Source organism: Dendrobates tinctorius, unplaced genomic scaffold (assembly GCF_039654945.1).
Source record: "Dendrobates tinctorius isolate UK_male_01 unplaced genomic scaffold, ASM3965494v1 ptg000232l, whole genome shotgun sequence".
In the NCBI taxonomy this organism is placed as follows: domain Eukaryota; kingdom Metazoa; phylum Chordata; class Amphibia; order Anura; family Dendrobatidae; genus Dendrobates; species Dendrobates tinctorius.
In genome coordinates this window covers 6,015,035-6,034,739 of record NW_027361899.1, presented here as the reverse complement: position 1 = coordinate 6,034,739, position 19,705 = coordinate 6,015,035, and the positions used below count along the sequence as shown (strand labels likewise).

Below are 19,705 nucleotides of genomic sequence, written 5' to 3'. Positions count from 1 at the left end.
TGCATCAAATGGCCAAGTTCTCCCAAAAATATGACATAGTTGTCATGGGAGATTTCAACTATCCAGACATTTGTTGGGAATCTCTCTCAGGCAAAACTAACAGGTCAAGGAAATTCTTATCCTCTCTTGCTGACAACTTTATCTTTCAAAAGGTAGGGGAGAAAACAAGGGGAACTGCTACCTTGGATCTAATCCTTATAAACAGGGAGGAAATGGTTGAGGAGGTAAAAGTGGCTGGGACCCTAGGAGGTAGCGACCATGCTATTTTAGAATTTTGGATAACTAGAGGAGGAAGACCTGTGAAGACTCAGACATCAAGGTTAGATTTCAGAAAGGCAGATTTTAAGGGATTCAGAAAGAGAATTGGAGGGATCCAATGGCTGGATATCCTTAAAGACAAAAATGTCCAGGAAGGATGGGAAATCTTGAAAAATGAAATTCTCAAAGCACAATTGTTAACAATTCCGAAAAGAGGGAAGAATAGGAAGCATTTAAGGAAGCCAGGATGGATGAACACAGAACTTAAGCACATGCTAAAAAGGAAGAAAAAAATGTTTATAAAATGGAAAGAGGGAGGCATATCTAAAGAAGAATATAATGCTGTCTGTAGAACCTGCAGGGCACAAATCAGATTATCTAAAGCTGACAATGAATTGAGGCTTGCAAGAGATGTCAAAAGCAATAATAAAGGATTTTGGGGATATGTCAAAAGTAAAAGAAAAGTCAAAGATGCTATAGGATTTTTACAGGATGAAAATGATGAAATGGTAAGACAGGATGTTGAGAAGGCCGAACTTTTAAATTCCTATTTTGCATCTGTTTTCTCTCAGAAAGGAAATGTGACATCAACTGTTCTTCACTGTCCTATTAAGGGAATAGAAGAATCCAGGATATCTATTAACAGAAAGATAGTGAGGAAACACTTAGCTAACCTAAATGAATTCAAGTCTCCAGGTCCAGATGAATTACACCCCAGAGTACTGAAGGAGATAGCAGAAGAAATTTTTGAACCCCTCTCCATAATATTTGAAAATTCTTGGAGAACAGGAGAAGTCCCAGAAGACTGGAGAAGAGCAAATGTTGTTCCTATCTTCAAAAAGGGGAAGAAGGTGGACCCAGGCAACTATAGGCCGGTGAGTCTGACTTCTATACCAGGAAAGATCTTTGAACAAATTATTAAACAACATGTATGTCAGTACCTGGATAAGAATGAAGTGATTAAACAGAGTCAGCATGGGTTTGTAACTAATAAGTCATGTCAGACTAACTTAATTTCCTTCTATGACGGAATCACTGATTGGGTGGATCAAGGAAATGCTGTAGATATAGTATATCTTGACTTCAGCAAAGCATTTGACAAAGTATCTCATACAATCCTTATTGAAAAAATGACTAAGTATGGAATGGACAAGGCAACTGTTAGGTGGATTCATAATTGGCTTAGTGATCGGACCCAAAGAGTGGTCGTAAATGGCTGCACATCCAGTTGGAAGAATGTCTCAAGTGGGGTACCACAGGGCTCTGTCCCGGGCCCTGTATTGTTCAACATCTTTATCAACGATTTAGATGAAGGAATTGAGGGTAAACTGATTAAATTTGCTGATGACACAAAGCTAGGAGGGATAGCTAATACTAGAGAAGAGAGAGAGAGGATTCAAAAAGATATAAATAAACTGGAGAAGTGGGCAGCAACTAACAAATGGTTTTTAACAGGAAAAAATGCAAAGTATTACATCTGGGCAATAAAAATGAAAAAAAGCATATACAGAATGGGAGGAATAGGCCTAAGCAACAGAACATGTGAAAAAGACTTGGGTATACTAATAGATCACAAACTGAATATGAGTCAACAGTGTGATGCAGCAGCAAAAAAAGCAAATGCAATTCTAGGATGTATTAACAGAAGCATACAGTCTAGATCACGTGAAGTCATTATTTCCCTCTACTCCTCTTTGGTCAGACCTCATCTGGAATATTGTGTCCAGTTTTGGGCACCACATTTTAAAAAAGACATCAACAAACTGGAGCAAGTTCAGAAAAGAGCAACCAGAATGGTGACCGGTCTGCAAACCCTGTCTTATGAGGAAAGGTTGCAGGATTTGGGATTGTTTAGTTTGCAAAAGAGAAGACTGAGAGGAGACTTAATAGCTGTCTACAAATATCTCAAGGGCTGTCACATTGTAGAAGGATCATCTTTATTCTCATTTGCACAAGGAAAGACTAGAAGCAATGGGATGAAACTGAATGGGAGGAGACACAGATTAGATATTAGAAAAAACTTTTTGACAGTTAGAGTGATCAATGAGTGGAACAAGCTGCCACGAGAAGTGGTGAGTTCTCCTTCAATGTATGTCTTCAAACAGAGGCTGGACAGACATCTGACTGGGATGATTTAGCGAATCCTGCTTTGAGCAGGGGGTTGGACCAGATGGCCCAGGAGGTCCCTTCCAACTCTATGATTCTATGATTCTATGATTCTAACAAGACTGTTGGAAGACCATTTCCGGTGACTACCTCTTGAAGCTCATCAAGAGAATGCCAAGAGTGTGCAAAGCAGTAATCAATGCAAAAGGTGGCTACTTTGAAGAACCTAGAATATAAGACATATTTTCAGCTGTTTAACACTTTTTTGTTAATTATATAATTCCACATGTGTTAATTCATAGTTTTGATGCCTTCAGAGTGAATCTACAATTTTCATAGTCATGAAAATAAAGCAAACTCTTTGAATGAGAAGGTGTGTCCAAACTTTTGGTCTGTACTGTACATAACATATGTAATGACCAGAATGGAATAAGACGTAGAAAATAATTCCCACTGCTGAAAATATCAGTTACATGGATTGCGGCTTTTACGTTTTGTCTTTTTTTCATGTCACATCTAACTGAACACAGTCAATGTAGAATTTCATAAGACAACTTGCAACAAGTCCCAACTTTATCTCAACTATAGTATCAAATTTCCATTATAAAGCTTTGTGAATTCTTGCACTGATTTTTTTTTATTATTCATTTGCTTTGTAAATGTTTGTGTCACCATATGGGAGAGTCTTTCATGGACTGTTAAAAGGATAAAATCACTAAAGGAAATTGGCTGTGCTGTTAAATGAGAGCAAGCTAGTGAAGAGCGTGACATTCTAGACACAGACCTCACATCCAGCCTATATTACTGTGAGATACACACATAGCTCACCTCCACCCTATATTACTCAGAGACACATAGACATTACATCCAGCCTATATTACTGGGAGAGACACACAGACATCACATCCAGCCTATATTACTGGGAGAGACACACAGACCTCACATCCAACCTATATTACTGGGAGAGACACACAGACCTCACATCCAGCCTGTTAGACGTCAGGTTCCTGCAGCTGCACAGCGGGAATCCAGAGCCTTGCACCCAGTGGTCTCCCATTCTCCACCAACCGCTCAGGAGCCTGCACAGCAATCTCAGCGTCCCAGACGCTCTGCTCAGACCAGCTCCGTAGGACTGGTTGTTGCTGCCACCTATGGGTCAGCAATAGCAGCGCAGGCTGTCCTACAGCAAACCACTCCAGAGGCTAAGTCCTCTCGTCCCGCTACTGGGCATGCTCATAAGACGATCTCCCATTGGAGATCGGGAGTCACATGCTCAGGTCCTTCTCCTGATCTGATTGGTCCATCTCAGAGATCTGGAAGGTCCCGGCAGCGCACGGCTATAAAAGGCCCGCATGGCCGCTCGGCCATGCGCTAGTATAGACTCTTCTTGCTAGATGTGTGAATGGTGATGGATGTATGATTCTGGTGACTGACTTATTAAGATTCCCCTCCCTCTGATATTATGCATGTGGATAGGGAACCATTGAAAGAGTCAGCGCCAGTCAGTGGCAAACCTTAGGCCACTGTGCACACCGCACCTCTAAACTAACGTCCGGTGGTGTCGCGTCTCTCACGGCACTATCGCATAGCGGCTGTGTCTGCCGCCGCGCTGCATTCAGCAGCACTTATCGGCGTCCGCAGTAGCGACGCCGCACACACGGTAGGTCTAGACGGACACCGTCCCCTGTCTTGGACCCTGTCCTGTGACTTGATACCGTGCGTGTAATTTTTCTGTGACCTGTGAGTCTAACAGGTTCGGTGTTTATGTTTATGTTACAGCACCTCTGTGAGTTAACAGAGTCCGCTCTGCACACATGGGGTGACGTTAAACCCGTGCGCATTATACCGCCATATAGTGCATCTGCCATTGTCTAGCAGCAGTTTTAACACCTACTGCACGGTGGACCCCGGGCAGCGAACGCACTTTCTATTATTTAATATTTAGTGCGTTCCGCCGTCCCTAACACAGCCTATATTACTGGGAGAGACACACAGACCTCACATCCAGCCTATATTACTGGGAGAGACACACAGACCTCACATCCAGCCTATATTACTGAGAGAGACACACAGACCTCACATCCAGCCTATATTACTGGGAGAGACACACAGACCTCACATTCAGCCTATATTACTGGGAGAGACACATACACCTCACATCCAGCCTAAATTACTGGGAGAGACACACATACCTCAAATCCAGCCTATATTACTGGGAGAGACACACAGACCTCACATCCAGCCTGTATTACTGGGAGCTAAACATAGACCTCACATCCAGCCTATATTACTGGGAGGGACACACAGACATCACAACCAGCCTATATTACTGAGACACATAAAGCTCTCATTCAGCCTATATTACTGGGAGAGACACACAGAGCTCACATCAGCCTATATTACTGGGAGAGGGACACAGAGCTCTCATCCAGCCTATATTACTAGGAAAGACACATAGAGCTCTCATCCAGCTTATATTACTGGGAGAGACACACAGACCTCACATCCAGCCTATATTACTGGGAGCAATACATAGATCTCACATCCAGCCTATATTACTGGAGGAGACACACAGACCTCACATCCAGCCTATTTTACTAGAAGAAACACACAGAGCTCACATCCAATGTATATTACTGAAAGACACACACAGACCTCACAATCAAGCTCTATTGCTAAGAAAGACACACAGAGCTCTCATCCAGCCTATATTACTGGGAGAGACACACAGACCTCACATCCAGCCTATATTACTGGGTGAAATGCATAGATCTCACATCCAGCCTACTGTATATTACTGGGAGAGACTCACAGACTTCACATCCACCTATAATACTGGGAGAGAATCATACAGCTCTCATTCAGCCTATATTAATAAGAGACAAATAGACCTCACATCCAGCGTATGTTACTAGGAGAGACACACAGAGCTCACTTCCAGCCCATATTAGGGTACGTTCCCGCGGTCAGTAAACGCTGCAGGTTGGATGTACGCAGCGTCCAGATGTTACAGCATAGTGGATGGGATTTCAAGACATCCCATGTCCACTATGCGTGTACCGACACCTGCAGATCACCCGTGGAAATTGACATGCAGCACGTCTTTCCAGACCGCAGCATGTCAATTTTTCTTGTGGAGACGCAAGTCTCCGCAAGATAAATATCACCCGTACATTGTACAGTTGTGGCCAAAAGTATTGACACCCCTGCAATTTTGTCAGATAATACTCAGTTTCTTCCTGAAAATGATTGCAAACACAGATTCTTTGGTATTATTATCTTCGTTTAATTTGTCTCAAATGAAAAAAACAAAAAAGAATTGTCCTAAAGCCAAATTGGATATAATTACACACCAAACATAAAAAAGAGGGTGGACAAAAGTATTGGCACTGTTAGAAAAATCATGTGATGCTTCTCTAATTTGTGTAATTAACAGCACCTGTAACTTACCTGTGGCACCTAACAGGTGTTGGCAATAACTAAATCACACTTGCAGCCAGTTGACATGGATTAAAGTTGACTCAACCTCTGTCCTGTGTCCTTGTGTGTACCACATTGAGCATGGAGAAAAGAAAGAAGACCAAAGAACTGTCTGAGGACTTGAGAAACCAAATTGTGAGGAAGCATGAGCAATCTCAAGGCTACAAGTCCATCTCCAAAGACATGAATGTTCCTGTGTCTACCGTGCGCAGTGTCATCAAGAAGTTTAAAGCCCATGGCACTGTGGCTAACCTCCCTAGATGTGGACGGAAAAGAAAAATTGACAAGAGATTTCAACGCAAGATTGTGCGGATGTTGGATAAAGAACCTCGACTAACATCCAAACAAGTTCAAGCTGCCCTGCAGTCCGTGGGTACAACAGTGTCAACCCGTACTATCCGTCAGCGTCTGAATGAAAAGGGACTGTATGGTAGGAGACCCAGGATGACCCCACTTCTAGCCAAAACTTACCTGAAAAAGCCTAAAACGTTTTGTTAGAATGTTCTCTGGTCAGATGAGACAAAAGTAGAGCTTTTTGGGCAAAGGCATCAACATAGAGTTTACAGGAGAAAAAAAGAGGCATTCAAAGAAAAAAACACGGTCCCTACAGTCAAACATGGCGGAGGTTCCCTGATGTTTTGGGGTTGCTTTGCTGCCTCTGGCACTGGACTGCTTGACTGTGTGCATGGCGTTATGAAGTCTGAAGACTATCAACAAATTTTGCAGCTTAATGTAGGGCCCAGTGTGAGAAAGCGGAGTCTCCCTCAGAGGTCATGGGTCTTCCAGCAGGACAATGACCCAAAACGCACTTCAAAAAGCACTAGAAAATGGTTTGAGAGAAAGCACTGGAGACTTCTAAGGTGGCCAGCAATGAGTCCAGACCTGAATCCCATAGAACACCTGTGGAGAGATATAAAAATGGCAGTTTGGAGAAGGCACCCTTCTAATATCAGGGACCTGGAGCTGTTTGCCAAAGAAGAATGGTCTAAAATTCCAGCAGAGCATTGTAAGAAACTCATTGATGGTTACCGGAAGCGGTTGGTCGCAGTTATTTTGGCTAAAGGTTGTGCAACCAAGTATTAGGCTGAGGGTGCCAATACTTTTGTCTGGCCCATTTTTGGAGTTTTGTGTGAAATGATCAATGTTTTGCTTTTTGCTTCATTCTCTTTTGTGTTTTTTCATTTAAGACAAATTAAATGAAGATAATAATACCAAAGAATTTGTGATTGCAATCATTTTCAGGAAGAAACTGAGTATTATCTGTCAAAATTGCAGGGGTGTCAATACTTTTGGCCACAACTGTATTGGACGTCGTGAATCCGCACGGTTCAATGAACACATGTGGAATCATCTGCGTTCAAAGGCCGGCAGCAATTTGGTTGCAGTGGACATGTGCTGAGTCCAAAGCGCTGCCAATTACTGACCGTGTGCACCTGGCCTTACCGGGAGAGACACACAGATCTCACATCCAGACTATATTACTGGGAAAGACACACAGAGCTCACAATCACCCTACATTACTGGAAGAGACACACAGACCTCACAATCAAGCTCTATTGCTAAGAAAGACACACAGAGCTCTCATCCAGCCTGTATTACTGGGAGAGACACACAGAGCTCACGCTCACATCCAGCCTATATTACTGGGAGAGACACACAGAGCTCACAACCAACCTATATTACTGGGAAACATACACTGAGCTCACATCCAACCTATATTGCTGATAGACACCCAGAACTCAGATTCAGACGAAATTACTGCGAGACACACTGAGCTCACATCAGGCACACATACAGTATCTATGACTAGGAGAGACACACAGAGCTCACATCCAGTATCTATGACTAGGAGAGACACACGGAGTTCACATCCAGGGTATATTATGTCTGAAAAAAAATCAGCTATCCAGTTGTCCACTTCTGGAATGTATGCCATAAAAAGAGCAAATATGAGAGTCTCCAATTAGTAGATTGAAGCAATGGAGAAAGGACAGGTAATTGGCATAAAGTTTCAGGATGTTGGCTGGAAGAAGAGTTTCTTGTGGTGACAAGGCCCCCTGTTCTGATTGCAAATAAAAGAGATCCTTCAGCCATGAAGGCTGGTGTTAGTTGTGATCAATGTTCAATGAAGTAGGTAGTAGTTAGATAGTTGTAACAGAGAACTACCCAGTTAGGGCATAGCGAACTGCTAGTGGGATCTGAATCTGATGGAACAAGTTGGTTAATGACCAGTTCGAATAAGCTAAAGTCATTTGTTGAAATATATATACCCAACCAAGTCAAAAGGTATGAGGTATTATAGTGGTTGTCCATGCTTTGTGATAGAGGGTCAAAAAGATGTCAACCAGGCAGGAGATGACTGAGATGCCTTTGGATCAGGAACTCAATGTGTATAGTAGCATGAAAAAGTTTGTGCATCCCTGGTCAACATTACTGTTATTGTCAACAGGTAAGTAAGTTGAATATGAAATGATCTCTAATAGGGCTAAAGTTAAAGATGACACATTTCCTTTGTATTTTAGGCAAAAAAATATATATTTTCATCTTTTACATTTTAAAAATTACAAAAAAGAAAATGGATTGATGCAAAAGTTTTGGCACCCTGCGTGGTTAGTGCCTATTTGCACCCCCTTTTGAAAGTATCACAGCTTGCAAATGCTTTTTGTAGCCAGACAAGAGTTTCCCAATTCTTGTTTGAGGGATTTTCCTCCATTCTTCCTTGGAGAATTCCTCCAGTTCTGTGAGATTCCTGGGTCATCTTGCATCCTCTGCTATTTTGAGGTCTAGCCACAGATTATCAATGATATTCAGATCAGAGGACTGTGAGGGCCATTATAAATTCTTCAGATTGCGCCTTTTGAGGTCGTCTTTCCCTCTACCGGTGAAATGTTCCCTGTGCCATTGGCTGCAACGCAACCCCAAAACATGATTGATCCACCACCATGCTTAATGGTTGGCGGGATGTTCTTTTCCTGAAATTTTGTGTCCTTTTTTCTCCACACATACTTTTGATCAGTACTTGACTGCTGTTTCTTCTTGCTGGGAGAATTTACCTACCAAAAGGGAGTTGGACATAAGGGAATGTTACACATCTGTCTCTGGTCCAGGCCCTGCTCCCTTCACCTCAGTCTGCTGCCCTCTGTTGTGCTCCTTGTTGGGCTCTGCAGGTTGCTCATTGTGTTACATCATCTCCATAGGCCTTTTAAGGCCCACTAAGGCACATACCCTGCATACCTATAGTTCAGCAAGTTAACCCTTTTTTTGCTATCTGTGCATTAAACCTTGCTTCATTCCACTGCATCTGTACTTCTGATCCTGAGTCTCCTGTGTGTGTCCTGAGTCCTTGTTTCATGCGTGCCTTCTCTGCCTACTGCACTGACTCCTGGGACTCTTGTACCCACCCGAACCTTGGGCTTCAAGGATCCACTTCACCAGGTGAGTCGAAACAGAATAAGGACAAAATCCTATGTCCAGATCTTTTGAAGAGCTTCGTGTGCCAAGGATAGTTTTGAGGAAAATTATAGTTTTTGCAGAGGCCACTGTATACAAGAACTATATCCAAATGTAAATCAAAGAGGCTAAAGCCATTGGAAAGCCAACTTGTTAGAGCTTACCAAGATTAATCAGCTGAGCGTGGAAAATAGACGCTGCGAGTTTAGTGGTTTGTTAGAAGTTCTCATGTATGTAGGTAGTCTTGCAAAAGCTCTCAGGCTACAACCATCATTTCAGCTGGAAGGGCACCACACAAGATTCCCTGTTGTAGGAGACATTCCCATTCTTCCAAGAAGAAGCCGGGCTAGAGGGCAAAACTTCCTGCCTTTAAGGTTATTTAGCCTAAAATTCAAAATAATGGTAAAAACCATACTTACCTATGCCCAATTATAGTCACTCGCAAAGCTCCTCCTTGCCTCAGCTCCGGTGGAGAACCAGCACCTGTCACCCTGTCATTTAAATACATCAGATGGGGATAGAAAGAGACAACCCCATGGCTGGTGGGTAGCAGGAGCTCGCTGCACTGCTCCGCTCTGCTATTTTAGATGAAGGGGGGTGTAACAGAGATAGGATCTACAGTTTGCCCTCCATATTCTGAGCCACAGGAGGACATTGTTGACCCCATTTTAAACCTAATACTTAAAAAGAGAAAAGAATAACAAACTAATGTAAAATAAGAACTAAATGAGAGCGGTCTGCCTCCTTTCGACAATACGCTAATCACATTCACACATCCTTGGGTCTTCTGACTCGAATTTGACAGCCTCATACATTTCGAGAGACAGACTGGGCATCACAAGATAATCACTAACATGTTTTTTCTCAAAAGTGTCTGTAGCTTTAAGATACCATGCATAAAATAATGATCGTCAATGACCATCTTCACGTCTGGTCTGAAGGTAAGTGATCCACACTCACCATTTTTTGTAACCTGGCTCCATCGAGTTTGGCGCGTGCCATCTCCAGCTCTGCTTGTTTTTCATCCATCTGCAGCTGCATCCTCGTCAGGTCACAAGTAGTGACTTCCAAATGGTGACCGAGCCTCCGCAGTTTTGACTTGCAACAAAATAATGTAAAAACAAACATGCAACAATCAGTCAATTGTTTTCTTCCCAATTATGAAATTCAAAGGAGAGCACAGAGAATTCTAGAATAGTGCTATGTGATAACTGTTTAATGCAATATTAGAGGGGTTGTCCAGGACTATGACATTAGAGGGGTTGTCTCGTGACTCTATCTTCAGGAGAGCACCGCTCGTAGACCTCTTGACTTCCTGTTTCCTGGGAGATGGTACCGTCCTGATGATGGACAGCTCAGACCACCAGCATAATTTCCTAGATCTCATGGACTGTTGCTCTCCGATGCTGTAAGCAGAGGCATCTTTGCAAGGTGAAAAGCCTGCGAGTGCTACAGCCATTGCCCTAGGGAGATGTGACCAGAAATGATAGACTGCAGTAGTGGTATCCCGGAAACACACAGTAAAAAAAGAATAAAAATACAAGAGAGGGAGACATGTTAGTCACCTGACGCAGCGCTGGGAAAAGCTGGATTGGCCTCTTCTTGTACCTGATCATCACAGTAACACCGGAGCATATCAGCTGCCATAGCGCAGTATTGGCAGCATGAATCACCATACAGGTTCCCTTCAAAGGAAACCGGTCACCGGGTTTTCCCAATATAAACTACGGCCATCACTTTTATGGCCTATTTTGCAATGAAAGAGAGTCACCCACATGCACTGTTTGAAGATCCGGAGCAAAGGAAGCGTCCATTTCTTGGACGTGAACAATTGAAAAGAAAGAAAAATCCAGCTAAACAAAAATCCAAAAACTCTTCTTTATTGGTGTGAATAAAAAACACTCCAGTCAGCGATTTAAAATGCCATGGTAGAAGGTAAAACAACAAGTTTCAGGTAGTGAAACCCTTACCCTATTTTACAGTATTTTACTTATCTGTATCTAAGCCCCCAATCCCTCTGCATAGTATAAAAATACCTTTTATTATCCCCCCCATATGGTGTGGTCTGGTCAAATAGGCGCCAGCACATGAGCATTACAGTACTTCGCTATACCCTTGGCAGGGCAGAGAGAATTGCGCCTATGCAGAAAAGTTATGGAAAAAAACGTTTGGATGACGAAGGACGCGTCATCCATATGAAGTAAGCGGGAAGACAGCAACGAAGCAACACCCATCAGACTGGACTGCACCGTATGAGAGAATAATATAAGGTATTTTTCTGCAGAGGGGATTGGGGACTTACATACAGCTTAGTAGAATACGTTGAAAGGAAGATTTTGAGTATTCACACTAAAATCTCTTTCTCAGAGCCTTTATAGGGGGGTAGAGAAAACCATGGGTGGGGATCCAAGATGTCTGCCGAGGGAGCAGGGCACGTTCAAAGGAGCTCCTGCTTCATCTGAAGCAATCCACAACATCTAGCCTCGGAGCCGAAATAAAAAGGCCCCGGAGCTACCAAGACCATCTAACCTCACCAGAGGTTGCCTTATTTCCATCCCAAAGCCCTTTCTCCCATCTATAGAAGAGCTATAGCTGATACACACGGGAGACGGCGAAGCGTGGGTCAGACACAGGACCTAGAAGGCTGGATCTCCTTGCGGATCGTAGATGTCCGTTCACAGCAAGTGGATTGGAAAGAAAGGAACGGAGAAAACATCGATCGCAGGCAGTATAAACAGGTACCTGAACGGGGAATCCTGAGAAGCGGAAGATCGGGTGCACTGAAGCCGGCGGGCGACTGGAGACGCGGCGGGAATTCCCCTCCAGGAGGCCTAACGTCCATCTCCCCTCGCAGCTGCACGAGCCGTCCCCGGAGACAAATACAGATCCGCTTATCATTTCATCGATTCCGGTGGAACTAAGAGTGAGTCCTTGGGTGAGGTGGGAAGCGGGAGGGTGACGCTCCCCTCTTGCTAAGGCCTCTTTCACACTTCCGTTTTTTACAATCAGTCACAATCCGCCAGGTTTTGAAAAAAAACGGATCCTCAAATTTTTTTTGAGGATCCGTTTTTTTCCCATTGACTTGCATTAATGGCGGATTGCTGTCCGTTGCATCCGTTTTTTGTGAGGATCCGCCAAAAGTTGCTGTCCGTCACCATCCTCAAAAATTTCAAAACGGAGCTTGTAACGTTTTTTTCTCTGGCGGATCCTGCAAACACCTCTCTCTCTCTCTCTCTCTCTCTCTCTCTCTCTCTCTTAAATTTCTTCATTTTCAGGATCCGTCTAAAAACGGATCCTGTGCCATCCGTTCACATCAGTTGAGAACGGATCCGCTTGTCCGCGGATTATAACTGATGCAAAAAACTGAAGTGTGAAAGAGGCCTAAGCGGCAAGAATCTAACACCGCTGTTATCTGCTGATAGGCCTATAATTAGGTCCCGAAACTACAGTGACTTACATTGATAAAACGCTCCATAAGGCCTATTTGACTTTAAGATAGCCGCTCCCCCCTTCCTCTAAAGGTGGACTCGTGCAGTAGTAACCCTTTCAGGCCACCCTGAGCACAATCCTGCATCCCTTATATGTTCTGAAGACCGTGTGGTGCTGAGGATTCCTCACTGCGGGGTTAAGTGGAGTTTATCTGAGTAAATCGCTCATTCCTTTTTTTTTCTACTATGATTTGAAGAATTTGACATTTTACCCACCGGGGAAAAATAATTAAGGTGGTTCCGTGTGATGATTGAGAGAGATGAGGCTCTCAGAGGTTATAGGGAAGTCGCTTCCTATATCACAAAATAATGCCTACTGCTGAAAGAAACCGTTAAGCAGCTATTAAGGAATTTTCTTTTCTCTTCCTATACTCTTAATCTATAAAGTGCAACACTAGATGAGCTACTGAAAATTGTATGAACAAAACAGCACGTGATCCCCATCTAGTGGACATTTGAAACATACCAGCTGAGAGATCTCTTCACTCTAGCTTCAATTCTGTTACAAGATATCACATTTCTCTGCACTGTTCACTACCTGCAATTCCCAGCAGCGCAACGCACTGCATTACTTAAATCTATTAACAAAGAAGGACCATGGTCAAGATTGGAAGACCAACTGAAGTTAATGCTAATAGTGGCCCACAAACGTCCAAAAAGATGGAAAAATTTATCACAAAACAAAGCGGACCTAAGCAAGCACCACCGCAATATAAAGATGCAGACGACGATCTGGGGCTGGACGATTTACAAGAGGATCCCTCTGATTTCTCGGACTCAGATAAACCGATATCCAGGGGCTTCATTAAAAGCATTTTGTCTTCAGCCCTGGCTCCTTTAGCAAAAGACTTATCAACAATCAAAAAAGCTATTCAGCAGATAGGAGTCAGGGTAGAGGAGCGAGAGGAAGCACATTCAAAATTTTCTGCCTACTCTGGGGACCTAAAATCTGGTCTTCAGCAACAAGAGGATCATATCAATTCTCTTTATACAGCAATGGAAGACATCGAAAATAGGAACAGAAGAAATAATCTCAGAATCCGGGGTGTCCCGGAGGCCCCCCGACCAAGAAGATGTGCCAGCCATTCTCCATGAACTTTTTCTACCTATGCTAGACCCAGAGGAGGGAAAGATGTTAATTCTCGAGAGAGCACATAGGGCATAGAAACCCAAGCCCAAGCAATCAGAATTTCCAAGAGATATGTGTAGAATTTTGGACTTCCGCATGAAAGAAAAGATTCTAAAAAAGACAAGGTCGCTAAGCACCTTGGAGTGCAGGGGCTCTAAAATCCGTGTTTTCCAGGACCTGGCACCATCAACCTTGTCCAAAAGATATTTACTGAAACCTTTTACGGATGCTCTCAAACAGAGACAATTTTTTCTTCGTTGGCTTTTCCCATTCGGCCTCTTCATCACGGCAGACGGCAAGAGATTTACTGTCAAGACATCCTCTGACATCGCCAAGGTGTGTACAGAGCTGGACATTCAATTGGATCAGATACCGGATCTTTGTCTTGCCCGAACCGAATTCAGCCTCCCGGACCTGTCATCACAAGAATCCTGGAGAAGAGCGGGCAACTCCAAAGAGCAAAGAAATAGAAAAAGGCAAGCAGGGAAGCAGAACTCTTCCATCGTTTGAATTGGAGACCCTTATCCCTTGATCTTCCTGGCATGTAACCTCTCAGATGATCTATAAGGATTATCTCGCCTTCACATGGAACAATTTTACAAATTAGTCATGTTTTCTTCCGTTATACTCCCCCGATGGCTACTATAGTAGTATTCGTAATTTTGTTTATAACAGCAAAAGTTACTAATTTAGGGCAACAAGCCCTTGTTGTTGACTACATGTTAACGTTTTTGTCTTTTACCTTTCTCTCTTTCCTTTCACAACTTTTCCCTTGTCCGTCGGCAAATCACCTGTTATTTCACTCTGAGCCCTGGTATCCACTGACCTGTCACGGCTGACCGAATGCAAGAAACGACAATTGCGTCATACAATGTAAGAGGATTGAACGCACCAATTAAAAGAGCACAGGTACTGGCACACATTAAGAAATTAGGGACTGATATTGCACTTCTGCAGGAGACCCATTTTATATGGGAAAAAACCCCGAGTTTTGAGAAACACTTCTATAACACATGGCTCCACTCATTTTCCACTTCCAGGAAGGGGAGAGGAGTGGCAATTGGTTTTGCAAAAAATACACCCTTTCATTATCTAGATCAGCTCCACGACAAAGATGGTACTTTAGATATAATGTCATAAAGGGGATTTTCGCTCATAAACTGGTCACGTTAGGTTGTATATATGCCCCTAATGCAAAACAAGACTCCTGGTTTTCTAGAATTATGAAAGAGATAAGCCAGTTTACAGAGGGCACTTTGATTCTGGGGGGAAATCTGAATGTTCCTCTTGAGCCACCAATAGATTCCTCTACTGGGAACTCTAGCATTTCAAAAAACGCATTAACATGCATCCGAACAACTCTACATCTGCACCAATTGATTGACACTTGGAGATTTATTAACCCTACGGCACGTGATTTTTCACATTTCTCGCAGGCACAATCGTCCTAGAGCAGAATTGATTACCTATTCATCCCATTCCAGACATCTTCATATCTGAGAGACTCAGAAATAATTCCGAGCGTTCACTCCGATCACTCCATATTATTAAACAAACTTCTGATAGGCCATAGACCAATCAATAACCCTTGGAGGTTAAACGAAAATTTAATTGCGGACGAACCTTCCAGAAATAAAATAAAAAAGAAAATTCAGGAGTTCTTTGAAATTAATTTGAGTGAAAATACCCAATTCTCAACTATCTGGGAGACTCACAAGGCCGTAATCAGAGGTGAATTGATCTCTATAGCCTCGCATAAGAACAAAAGCAGGAAGGAAAACATGGAGACTCTATATATAGAGATTCAAACATTAGAATGGGATCAAAAGTCAAGTCAACTCTTGACCCCAATACCCTAACCCTGCTTACTCGGAAGAGACAATCTCTTAGAGATTTACTTAACAAAGAATCAATAAAAATCTACACCAGATGGAAACACAGGGTTTTTGCACATGGGGACAAAATGACGAAATTTATGACATCCATGATTAAAAAACGTAAAGCTAAATCTCTTATCTATTCGGTTAAAGGTATGGATGGAATCAAAATTACAAACCCAGATGGAATAGCTTGCGCCTTCAAGGAGTACTTGTCATGATCTGAAGTGATCTGACAGTTTTAAATTGCACTGGGTGAACTTTTTTTACTTTGGAAAGTTCCAAGGTGTCTTGACTGTCCCCGGTGGTGGTTAGTGGTATTGCACTTTAGGTTTTTGTGCACGTATTTATGTATCAGGTGTGACACCCTATAAAGGTGAGCTAGGGGTGTGCAATCACTGCCTGTGATATTGTGAGATTGTTTTCACTCTGGGGGAGAGCCTGGAGGAAGGATGGAGCTGGTGAGGAGTCCTGCGCAGCTTAGCCAGGGGGGACGTGTTTCAGCTATGGTGTCTGGACGAAGGGCTGGCATGGCGTGGTGGTGTCGCAGTGATGGTGTCAGCGGGAAGTGTCTGCATGGACTGGTGGAGTGGCGACTATGGAGAGTGGCACTCACCATGTGGGACTTGGCTGCTGAGCTGGACTCAAGCATGCTTGACTTCGTGTCAGAAGCTGAACTCATCCTTGGGACTCTGGTACTAAGCAGCTGCAACTGGTGGTGGACTCTGCTCCGAGGCTGCACTAAGGTGAAGGATCCTGTTATGGTGATGGATCCAGGTGGAGGAGAAGATGCACGCAGGTGGTGGGCTCTGTTGCTAGGAGCATACGCAACAGAGCAAAGCTAAGTGGTGTTTCCCCTGTATTGTCTCTTTCCCTCATGTGTGTTGTTAGTGCAGTGGTGGGATTAGTTTCCGCACCGACCTATTCCCTAGTGAGGGTTTAGGTTCAGGGCGAGCTAGGGCGTTGAGGTACGCGTGCGGCGCCCGGTGCGAAACCGGCATAGGGAACGTTAGGAGTGCAGGGACACCTGCTCAGGGGAGCTTAGGAGGTCTCCACGTCCCCCATTCCCTATTGCAGGGCCCACCATTGTTGATGTTTCCCAGGTCCCCCTTATTATTTAAATTCGCCGTACTGGAGGCGGGGTTTCCAGATTTTATGTATAACGTGTAATTCCCAAATTCGCTAGGTGGAGGCGGCGTATCCACCTGCACGTTTTATTATTTAAATGCGCCCCACTGGAGGCGGTGTTTCCAGGGTCACGTGTGTTATGGGTTCGCCTTGCGGAAACATCTGCGTCCAGACACACGTGACCATGACAGTACTACTCAGCCTTGTATGACTTAAGACCGGGAGAGAGTGTAGAACAACTTGAAAAAAGACGAATTAATATAAAAGAATTCTTACAAAATTTAAACCTCCCAACTTTATCTGAAACTCAGCAACTGGAGCTAACCGCCCCATTTACAATCAGGGAACTCCAGTCCACCCTTTCGAGTTGCCCTATGGGCAAGAGCCCAGGTCCAGATGGCCTTCCGACATCCTATTATAGGGCTTTCCGGGAGATACTGGGTCCGCACTTATTAACGTTGTGTAATGACATATTGAGGGGCGAAGCTTTTGCGGGACAAACATTAGAAGCACATATCTCATTAATACGCAAAGAGGGCAGGGATCCCGGACTGTGTAGTAATTATAGGCCGATTTCACTGTTGAACAATGATTTAAAAATATTCGCAAAGATGATGGCCACAAGGGTTAGCTTGATCCTAGACACACTTATCTCTTCTGAACAAGTGGGTTTTGTGAAGGGAAAGGGGAGATAACTCCCTGAGAGTACTGTACCTGATGCAACATGCGCATAATCATCACAAACCTCTAGTTTTGATAGGTACAGACGCAGAGAAGGCATTTGATAGGGTGGACTGGACATTTATGCGTGAGACCCTGGTGAGGTTTGGCTTTCCCCCCATGGTTATCGAAGCCATCTTTCAAATGTACAAGTCTCCATCCGCAAAAGTAAGGGTAAATGGGATTTCTCACCTCCCTTTGAGATCAAAAATGGCACACGTCAGGGCTGCCCCCTCTCACCAGCGTTGTTTGTCCTAACCATTGAATCGTCAATTCAGAGTATTAGACAACACCTGGCAGTAGAGGGCATTAGGATTGCGGACTCCTCACATGTAGTGGCGGGGTTCGCAGACGACCTTCTCTTGCTCCTATCGGACCCGGAGAGAGAAATCCCAGCGGTACTGGAGAAGTTTGAGGCTTTTGGAGAGCTTTTGAACTTCAAGATCAACTTAGTGAAATCTGAGGCGATGGGAATAAACATAAGTCCTAAAATGATCCAAAATCTAAAAGCAGCTTTTCCAATTAAATGGAACTCTAAATATATTAAATATTTAGGTATTAAATTAAGCCCACATTGGAACTCCCATTTCTCACTCAATTTCGTGCGCCTTCTTGATAATGCTCTGGAAACCATCAAGTCGTGGAGAGCTCCCTATGTCTCCTGGATGGGGAGAAAAAACCTCAAAGGATTTCTTTTACCCAAGTATAGTTACATCTCCAGAATGTTACCAATTACAGTTCCAGACTTGTTCTTCCAGAGAGTTCGGTCTCTTTTAGGAAGATACATATGGGGGGAGTTTAAAACCCAGAATAAGTTATAACACACTTTCCCTGCCTAAACACAAAGGGGGTATGGGAACACCAGATCCACAAAAATACCACACAGCGGCAACTTTATCACTACTAACTGACTGGGTGAGGGACAGCAACCAAAAGCTCTGGACAGGAATTGCGAATGAGTCATTATCACTACCAATCACTACTATACTACACTCGTCTACCGTCTTTTTAAAAAAAGTTTTCTCCCAAAACGCAATAACAAAGAACTTGATTAAGTCCTGGTCTAAATTCTCATCCTCACTGATGCCGCTCCCATCGCCTCTGATAAGAGTAAGAGACCTACCTGGCCTTTATTTAGACCGCTCTTATATTAAAGACACTGACTCATTACATAAGATAAGCGAAAGTCTGGATGATTTTATGGAAGATGCAGCGATCCTCCCTTTACAAGATTTACAAGCGAAATTCCCGCACTACCATATTAACTTTCGTCATTATAGTAGACTCAAAAATTCGTTCAGGTCATACTTACAATCTGGATTCCCATTTAGAGAGTTGACTGCTTTCGAAAAGTTGATGACCCAAACAAATAAACCAAAGGGTGTGCTGGGTAAGCTTTATCAAAGGCTCTTGACCCACTCTACCTCAGCTAAAAGAGCGTTCATATTAAAGTGGGAAAGAGACCTAGAGGTTGAGTTGCAAGAATGGGAGGTTGACAAGATATATAAAAATTCGCATGGTCCTTCTGGCTGTGTAAAGGTCCAAGAAAATTCTTATAAAGTCCTTACTAGGTGGTATGCCACCCCTGACACAAAAAAGAAATGGCAACCTGAGGCATCCTCTAATTGTTGGAGATGCCTTGGAGAGATTGGATCGTACATGCACATTTGGGGGCAATGTGATAAAATTCAGCCATTTGGGAGACAATTGCTTAAAATTTCGACAAAACTTTGTCAACTCCCAAACCCCCCATACTTGAAATTGATCTTTTTGAATTGGTCTGGTGAATTGACACAATTTAAACACAAAAAACTTCTTTTGTACTTATTAGTGTTACACCGCTCCGCCATACTCACCCGGCCTCCGCTCCCACGCCGCAGTCGCCCTCCGCTCCCACGCCGCAGCCTCTCTCCACCCGACGGCCGTGGCGGTCACATGAGAGGCCCGCGACCGATGCCTTACCTGCATGCTATGCGCATGCGCCATAGGCCGCGCCTCCTTCCTGCTTCTTATGCTCTGGCTGTGCCCTGACCCGGAAGCACCTTTGGACCAATGGCTGACCAGACGGG

General features: G+C 43.7%; 1 protein-coding gene across 1 annotated transcript in view; it reads right to left on the bottom strand.

The window, feature by feature from the left end:
• The window catches only part of DNAH8 (dynein axonemal heavy chain 8), a 418,964-nt gene that overhangs the window by 99,800 nt on the left and 299,459 nt on the right, over positions 1 to 19,705 (bottom strand). The window contains exon 71 of the mRNA XM_073556422.1: positions 10,255 to 10,392. Coding sequence (XP_073412523.1) covers positions 10,255 to 10,392 — 138 coding nt within the window. The remainder of the gene's footprint in view (positions 1 to 10,254; positions 10,393 to 19,705) is intronic.